The following is a 9,401-nucleotide window of genomic DNA, read 5'->3' as shown; positions in this document are numbered from 1 at the left end:
AGTTCATGGCTGGGAACAGCAAAGCAACAAGAGCACAAGGGAGGTGTGGCAGAGAAGAGCAAGCCTCTTTCCCTCCCTTACATAGTAGGCAGGCTACCCCCACCCGGGGGGCGTATAGCGGGGCGTATAGCGCTCATATAATCTCCATGCCCTCCTCTTGCACAGGCTCAGGATGGATACACAGTGACACCCTGGCTCCCTGCTGAGTCACATAGTTAACCTTCTGAACTTCTCAAATTGACCCAATGAACAACATCCCAGAAGGGTCAGGACATGACCTTTTCACCCCAAGATGCAGAACTGCTGAGTCATTTAGCCAAACCTCTAGACTGCCTAAGTTGGCACAGTGTATCAACCATAACAAGCCACCCCTTGTCAACTTGGCAACCAGACACATTTCTTTAAACCAGTTTCCAGATATAAAGACATTATATTACATTAGAGCCATACCATTTCTCACCCCAAGGACTCAGGCTCATCCCTTTATGGAAGAGGCATTTAGTCCATCTGCAAGAGTTGCCAAAGTCCGAACAGTTTCAGCGCTGCTGAAAAGTCCAAGTCCCAAGTCTCCTCCAAGATGTAAGGCAAACTCTTAGTTGCAAGCCCTTGTACAAATGAAAAGTTAGACACTTCCAACATTAAGTGGCACAAAATAAGCATTTCATCCAAAAATTACAAACAGGGTACTACAAAGGAATGGGACCAAAGCAAGTCCAAAACCCAGCAGGGCTAACATTATGTCCTGTAGTTCGATGTGCGGCATCTGAAGCAACTTGTGGCACGTTGTGAGCTTCAGAGGGCTTGCATGAGTCCACCCCTATGGCACTTCTGGTGGTTATAGCTCCCATGGCTTCTCTTAGGCCCGCTTTGCTCCTTCCTTGCTGCTTTCCTCAGACAATCCACGGTCCCGGCTTTTCCAAACTTCTAAGGTCTCCAGGGCACCTTTTGCTTCACACTCACAGCCTCACACACTGCCCCCTCAGGGGCACACTGCCTGGCCTCCCAGGCCTTCTGAAATCTGGGTGGAAGCCTCTTTAACCTCAGAACTCTTGCATTCTCCACGAACCTAAAGCCAGGGCCACGGGGATGATGCCAAGGTCTGCTGCCACCTGGAGCAGTAGCCAAGCTTTCCTCTCTCTTGGCCATAGGGGTTGAGTGCCTGGATCGCTGGGCACTCTGAATCCAATTCTGAGGAGCAGATTTTCTTTGCCGCCACTGCTGCTGTTCTGGAACATGGTGCTCGGCAGCTTTCTTCTCAAGGCAAGGTCTTTCACCTCTGCAGTTTTGAGGCTGCAAAGGGTGGAGACTTGCTGCTTTTTGTGATGCCCTCAGCCATCTTTTCTATTCTCCTGTTCCTTCTCAGCAATAGAGATCTCCTCAGCCTTTGCAGTCCCCAGCTTTACTGGAGCTTCCTTTCTGACCAAACTCACATTTTAAATCATCCTGCTGGGCTCTTTGCTCTTGATTCTCAACATAAATCTGGCTAAAAGCCCCCAACAATAGCCATGCCACTGCCCCAACATTCAACTGCCTTGAAATTTCTTTTGCCTGATTAATTAGTCTACTGCCCGTAATCTCAGTCTTAGGCAAAGTCTGGACACGAGCAAAATACAGACAAACTTTCTGCCAAGCCATAACATACATCGTCTGGATTCCGGCACCCAGTGCAGTCCTTCCCAGCAGAAACCTCCTGAGCCTGGTCTTTACTGGCAGGATTTCTGTCAGCCTTCTGGTCTTCTGAGCTCTGACCTGAATCTCCCATACGGAACAGGGGAAGTTGTTCTAGTGCTTCTCTTTCAGGTGACATCTCCGAACCTTTTCAAACTCTTCCTACAAGTCATTTCCAAAGGCTCTTGAACCACATGGTCAGGTATAGTCACAGCAATGACCCTACTTCTCTGGTACCAATTTCTGTATCAGTCAGGGTTTACTAGAGAAACAGATACAACACAAGATATACAAATGTACAAGAAATTACAAGTTTGGTTTACAGTGGTCAGCTACAGAGTTGGATGAGGAAGTGTGCAGAGGGTGTCTACACGCTGGAGACTGAAGAGCCCATCCCCAGGCCTGGGGCTCAGTCAGGAGACTGATGGGTCTGCAGCGGAATGCTGAGGAATCTACGACGAAGGCCAGAGAGCCTACACCAGAAGGCTGAAGAGTCCCAGGCAGAAGCTGAACAGTCTGCACCAGAAGCCAGGAGTTGACCAAGCTGAAAGTGAAGACCGCAGCTCTTCTGAAGGAGGCGTATGAGGGCTTATTCCTTGGCAGATTCAATGGCTTATGCAGTACAAATGAAAAATAAGAATACATATTCATTAAATTTGACCTTCGTCCAACACAGAAGGAATCAACTAATGAACCCAGTGTTCAGAATGTACACAGGGTTCATTATATCTGAAAGAAAGCATCACATATGAGTTGAAACTGTGAACTTGATTTTGGAAAATAGCCTGTGCATTCTTAGCTTTGCTGGTCACCATGCTTTATGCAGTTGATCGTGCCTCATGTGCATGTCGTTCCAGTCTGTGTCTTCCATCGGCAAAACCTTCTGTTACCACTCGTCAGAGCCTCTGTGCAGTGCCATTGCTACTACTGTTAGTGTCTCTGCAGATGATGACATATAGAGTCAGTGCTTAATTTTTCATTTTGCAGACTTTCAGTTTGGTTCAGCTCCTAATGTTTAAAAGTTGGTGACTGGTTCAGGGTATAGGTCAGTGATAGACTGTGCACTTCCCATGCAGAAGGTCCTGGGTTCAATTCTCAGCCCCTGAAAATGTTGGTAACTGGTATTGACAACTCAGACTACAGTAAGCACACAAAATAGTTATTCTCAAGTGGTAGGTTCCTCTCTCAGCAAATGTTTTCATCCTTTACGGGCAAGATAGAAGGGTGGCGGTGCTTTGTATTATTGGCAACATCAGAATCTCCTGGGGAGTTTTTGCAAACTACACATGCCTAGGCCAGAAATTTGCTTTATAAAGTTGTGATCTAGTAGATGTATTTAAGGTCCTCATATGATTTCATTATACATCCAGCTTTGAGATTCACTGCCTGCATTACCTATATGGTGTATCATTTATTACCTTGAGTATCATTTCTCTATCTGGTTCTATTACTTCTCTTTAATTTGCTACTTCCATTTCTTTGTGCATTTATCTCTTTTCAGTTAATACCTCAGTGACCTTCAGAGCTAAATTCAGTTAAATGGCACCTATCTCATACTTAGTTAAGCTGCTGTATTAAGTTTGCAGATATAATTAATAGTATCCTGAATGTCAAAGTCCACACTGAATCCACGTCTTGGTTTGTGTAGGTAACAAGCAGTGGTGGTTTGGTGGTGGATGTGACCTCACACCAACCTACTTAAATCAAGAAGATGCTGTCCATTTTCATCGAACTCTAAAGGAGGCTTGTGACCAACATGGTCCAGATCTCTACCCCAAATTTAAAAAATGGTAGGTAAAGGTATTGAATGCTTCATAATGGAGGATTTCCCTTTCCTTTTGTGTGTCTTCAAAGCAGCTACATGTAATGTCACTGAGTACCTTTGTCAGCTTATAACGACTGAACTCTTACTTTGTTCAGTGGAAGACATAGAATAGCAGTTTTAAATGGCTTAAATAATTTGCTTAGGAATATTTGGATGTCTGTAATATATATTGTGTAGCATCATCTTTTTTGATTCCAAATTTTTAGAATGTTTAAATATAAACTATAAGATGATTAGTGCCTGAGAATCAAAGACTCAGGTATCTATCCTAAGGTGAAATGTTAAATTCTCATCCCAGGTAAGAGTTACTGTCCTGATGTTGATTTGAGAATGTGTGAAGGTATAGGGATGGTTAGAGAATCTTTAGGGAGAGATATTAATGTTCCAGAGATTTTAGACAAGAACAGTGGTAGTGAAGATTTTTTAAATGAAATTCTAATGATAGAATAAGAAAAGCCACAAGTTGTGAAGAAATACAGTATACTTGTTAAAAATCACAGTGATTCCCAGTATAAGTTGTTTGAAATAAGAATAAAGAACTCAGTTCTGCTCAAAGCTAATTGGTATTCTTAAAAAGGGAAAAACAGAAAGGGTTTTATCTTTTTGCTTTGTTTTCGGAGCTAATAATTGTGGAATGTTGATCTTATCTGTGCAAAAGCATTCAGCTCACCTCTAAGGGCCTCAAAAAAGATAAAATATTTGCATAGTTTTTCTTGATTTACTATTATGGTGAGAACTACAGGCTGTGGGTCAGTATGTGTAAAATGTAGGGTTTTTCGCTCTTTCACAGCTCAGCAACCTAGTAGGAGGTGGACTAGTAGGGTACATGGTCCCCTTTTTTGGTTTCTCATAGTTACTGAGATAAGGTTTAGCAGTGTTAGTTAATAAAATATTTAAGATGTGTCTCTTTCAAAGAAATAGTGTATTTCATAAAGTTGTCAATTTCATAACATTATGGAGAGAAATACCGAAATTATGTGACTTGGATTAAAGGGGAGTTTTCAAGCTGTTCAGGGTATACTTTTTTGGATGTACATGTAAAGGAAAGGCAACATGTTACACCTGAGGTGATTTATACTGACGTGTCAGTTTTAGTGTTTTGGTGTCTTTTTTTTTTTTTCTTTTTTTCTTTTGAATTTAAGCTTGAGCTTAAGGTGCTTTTTTTTTTTTTTTTTTTTTAAGGAAAGCATTTATTTGAACAAGTTTTTCTGTTTAGGGATTTTTACCATAGAGATCATTAAAAGAACTATTTCCAGGTTGTAAACTATTCTACAAATTTAGCATTTTGTGGAGGATTTCTTAGGAAGCCTGTTTTGACAGATATGGAAGGCAAAAGACTCAAGAACCAATTGGTAGTTTCGTGTGCTGGTTCATGAGGGTAAGCCTTAATATGTTTCAAGACGTATTCTCAGAATATTGTCTTGTACTAGCCCTTCCCTGCGTTGTGCCTGCTATGGATCATCATATTTTACTGCTGAGAGATAGCTGGGGGTTGTTTGCAGTACCTTCTTCGGTAAATAGCTAATTTCTGGTTGGTGTCATGCCTAGAAGACTAATCGTCCTGCCTCTTACGAAAGCAGCAGTGTTTTCAAGGGAAGCAGCTTCATTTATTTCAAGATTTACACTAAAAACCTTGAACTCTATTGCTCTTTTCCCTAAAGTTCTGAGAGTCTATATCCTTTAGGTAGATCTCAATGAATGCCTAAATTACTTTGCAGATACGAATGTAAGCATCTTCTACATTCATTGTGTGTGCAGACAATGTGTGTGAAGTCCAAGTTTCGATTTCATACTTGGACACAAAGTGAAGACACTGTCCTGGCATTAGTCGAGGAGACTACTCTGAGCGTCAAGGTCCACATTGATTTCCGTGTCTTTGTACTCCCCTTTCGTCCCTAATCTGAGTTTTCTGCTTTTCCAGGTGTGATGACTACTTTTTTATAACCCATCGTGGGGAGCGGAGGGGCATCGGTGGCATCTTTTTTGATGACCTTGACTCGCCGTCCAAGGAGGAGGTGTTCCGCTTCGTGCAGAGCTGTGCCCAGGCTGTGGTGCCCTCTTACATTCCCCTTGTAAAAAAGCACTGTGAGGACTCATTCACACCCCAGGAGAAGCTGTGGCAGCAGCTCAGACGAGGACGGTGGGTGACAGGAAAATAAACTGTCTCTTTTCATAACTGGGAAGTAGAGCAGTTACTCTAATGGTGTGCTGTCTCAGGCAGCGTTACAGTAATCATGTTCATGTGCACACTACTTCTATAGCTGGAGGAATATTAAAAAAGAAATTAAAAACTCTGTATAGAATACTTTATTCCAAAAATCAAGTTTAGTCAGTTCGTCACGGTAGACATGTAGTGATTGCTGAGTTCAGTTCCACTTACTTCTTTTAGTTAGTCTTCAGGCAGTGCCCTCCACACAATGCTAAGCTGTGGGCATTATTTAATTTTTTTGGTGATTTGTAAATTTCAGAATCGTGCTCTTTAGAGATGCAACAGTTGTAATAAAAACAATTGCAGGAATTATTTACATTTAGTAATAAGTCTTAGTACTTTTGGAGCACTTCCTATGTGTAGCCCCCATGCAGGCATTTTGCATCCCTTTGTCTCACCAAACCTGTGAAATAGGGGTACATGTCAGTGTTCCAGGTAATAAAATGTATAAAGGCAAGTCCCTTGCCCAGTATGACATAGTTGGCAAATACAGGATCCCAGGTAGTGAACTAAATCGAAGTGAGCACAGAACTTAGTCTTTCCAGTACACAAAGGCACTTAAGTAGGGGAAGTAGTTTGTACTTAACTGTGATGCTCACCTTGGCCCCCTTCTCTTGCATTCACTGTGGTGAGTTAGCTGGGTGAGTTATTTTCAGCCATGATATTTGTGAATGAGTTCCAAATGTCCGTTCTTAATAGATTGCTGTTGGCTATACTTGGCCTTCGGTTAGAGAAGTTTTACGCTGTGTTCATACTAGTAGTGTGCGTTCTAGGTAGTAAAATAAAATCTTCTACTCTCAAGAGGACCAGGAGGAGCTATGTGTCATCTACTCCAAAAAGATGCCATTTCTTTCTAAAATTGTTTCTGTGCCTTAAAGTTCTCAGCTTGATGTTCATTCTGTTTATTTATGGAAACACATAACCCTCTTGTTTAGGAACTGCTGTATGTTGAGCCATAATCTAGCCTATTGTTTGGTGGGTAGAATACCCCTTTATTTATTTTGCATTCATTGTCCAGATGGAGAAAGCTGAGCTGATGTAGTCTGTGCAAGGTCCAGCTGACAGGGGCAGCGAGGAGAATGCCCCTTTTAAGTATTTGCTAAGGACTTTTGAAAGATTTTTCTTAGCAGGCCCTTTAGGTTTTCTGATGTCTTTATTTCAGATATGTAGAATTTAATCTGCTATATGATCGAGGAACAAAGTTTGGCCTGTTTACTCCAGGATCTAGGATTGAAAGCATCTTGATGTCTTTACCTCTGACTGCCAGGTAAGGAAAAAACTCATCATAGCAGTTGTCTGTCTATTCCAGTCCCTCATCCCCACAAAACATGAATATTAACACTGGCATATCTTACCTAAGACTTCTTCGGTTTAGATTTTGCTGACCTTATGAAAAATTATGGTGGATAATTCAGACGAATTAAATTGGGTTTTAGAAAGGCTGACAAGATGTATGACATAGGTTTGTGTGACAGCAAGAAAATACAGGAGCCAGAGGTGGTGTTGGAGAGTGCCAGATTACGTGTAAGAATTATGCTAACATCTACCTATGGATCATCCGAAGTCCTACACTTTATGCAGCTCTCATTTACAGTAGAGTATTTTAGCTCTGGATATTAATATTAACCCAAGTGTGTGGAAGCATTAGTATGAAACTTCTTTTTTCAGCAGCAAATATTTTTTAAAGGTCTAGTCAGTGCAAGGCAAGTCAGGTATAGCAGAGACAGCGGTATAAGACTTGCTTTACTCTTAGGATTTTTTTCTTCATTTATTTTAAGAGTTAAGAAAAGAATGTCATTTGTTATCACGTCTTACTATTTATATTTTTTTCCCTTCTGCTTTGGACTTGCATAGATGGGAGTACATGCATTCACCCTCAGAGAATTCTAAAGAAGCTGAAATTCTGGACGTTCTGCGCCATCCTAGGGACTGGGTGCCTTGATGCAGGCAGAGCGCTGTGTGGGGTTTGGAGGACACTGTTGCCGCTGTGTGGCTGTTAGTTCTCTGTGCCTCAGTGCTCTGGTCCTGCCCTCTGGCCCCCTCTTGCCCTGTCCTCTGGTAAGATGTTCTGGATGCTTTTAGTGATGTGTCATGGGATGGCAGGTTTTCAGAGTTAGTTAATGTGGAATTCATATTTTTAGAATCATTTCATAGGACTAGTTTACAGAATTTGACATTGTTTCCAAGTTATCAACATAAGGGAATATAAAGGCTATAATGTGTACCTGGAAACTCATCATTTCACTTTTTTATTTTTTAAAGTTTTAGTTTCTGGCACAGAAATCCGTCATGGGATATGTTTTACCTTTATTAATGCAGTGAAGTTGAGACTTCTTGGCAATTTTAGAAAGGAATTTCAAGGTAAAATTTGTACTTTTTCTTTTTTTTTTTTTTTTTTTTTCTCCGGTACTGGGAACCGAACTCACAACCTTGCGCTTGCCAGGCAGGCGCTTTTGCCGCCGAGCTAAATCCCCAGCCCCTGTACTTTTTCAATATTGTTGTCTCTAATCATTTTTCTTTAGAGGCCTTAATATTGTAATATATTCGTTTTTATAATGATAGGTATTTGGAGCCAATTGAAATTTTCTTATCTCTGCATGTACTACAATTCAGTGATTTCTTACAGATTTTAACTCTAGTGACACCACTGTCATTTAAAAAACAAACAACTAGGGCCGGGGATATAGCTCAGTGGCACAGTGTCTGCCTGGCAAGCACAAGGTCCTGAGTTCACTTCCTGGAACCAAAAAAAAAATTCCTTCAGAAAAGGAACACTGAAGTTGTAATTGTAATTTTTGTGGAATAATTTGTTAATCTTGGAATTCTCAGTACTTTTGAAAATGAAAGCTTATGTCCCAGGATTCTGATAGTTTAGAGTTTTCTATTCCAAACATTTCTATGTGGAAGTTTTGACTAAGAACAATCCTAGGTTCTGAATTTAGGAATTGTTTGTCATTTGGAAAATGAGAAATTCAGATTAGTGATTCTGTAACTTCTTTGTTCTTAAGAAAAAAACAGATTTCTTAATATATGACTTGTTTATTCATATAATAATGTGAATGTATTACTTTACTTGATTTATGATTTATTGAAGTTTGTAAGAAACTGTGTCCTATATATTTTTAAGCATTACTGTGAAATATGTTGGACATATATGATTATATGTGGCTCTTTTAAGTACCGGAAAAATAGATGAATTCTTTACCTGTTTATAGCAGATCCACTAATAAATTTTATTATGAAATAAAATAACATAAGAAGTGTTTGTATTCTTTTGGGGGAGGATAAATGATACAGGAAAACACAAATACTTCCCAGGACACAAATCATAGTCCTTCATTTCTAGGTGTTGAAGAGAAATATAAAGAAACAGGAGTGGTGGTGTAGGTCTGTAATCCCAGCACTCAGGAGGCTGAAGCAAGAGGATCACGGTGGGTTCGAGGCACGGTGGGTTCGAGGCCAGCGTGGGCTACAAAGTGAGTTCAAAGCCAGCTCAAACTGCATAGTGAAACCCTGTCTCAAAAAACAGACCAAAAAAAAAAAAGATCTGTACTCAGTTTTCGTAGTAGTTTTGTTTTCTTGGTTTGGTTATTTTTTGTATCTGGGACTGAACTCCGGGCTTTCATAATGAGCTACACCCTTTGTATTTTTTATTTTGAGTCAGGGTCTCTGTATGTTGCCCTAGTGACTCGAACTCAG

At 40.6% G+C, this 9,401-nt stretch overlaps 1 protein-coding gene across 1 annotated transcript in view; it reads left to right on the top strand.

Moving 5' to 3' along the window:
* Cpox (coproporphyrinogen oxidase) overlaps positions 1-8,141 on the top strand; it is a gene marked incomplete at its 5' end in the record, with an annotated part of 11,174 nt that extends 3,033 nt beyond the window's left edge. Inside the window, 4 exon segments of the mRNA XM_005386600.2 lie at positions 3,317-3,458; positions 5,415-5,633; positions 6,865-6,969; positions 7,557-8,141. Of these exon segments, the coding sequence (XP_005386657.2) occupies positions 3,317-3,458; positions 5,415-5,633; positions 6,865-6,969; positions 7,557-7,644 (554 nt within the window).
* Positions 8,142-9,401: the final 1,260 nt, after the last annotated feature.

Source organism: Chinchilla lanigera, unplaced genomic scaffold (genome assembly GCF_000276665.1).
Source record: "Chinchilla lanigera isolate Chin_1 unplaced genomic scaffold, ChiLan1.0 scaffold00026, whole genome shotgun sequence".
Classification (NCBI taxonomy): domain Eukaryota; kingdom Metazoa; phylum Chordata; class Mammalia; order Rodentia; family Chinchillidae; genus Chinchilla; species Chinchilla lanigera.
Note: the sequence above shows the minus strand (reverse complement) of the source record. Positions and strands in the feature narration are given on the sequence as shown.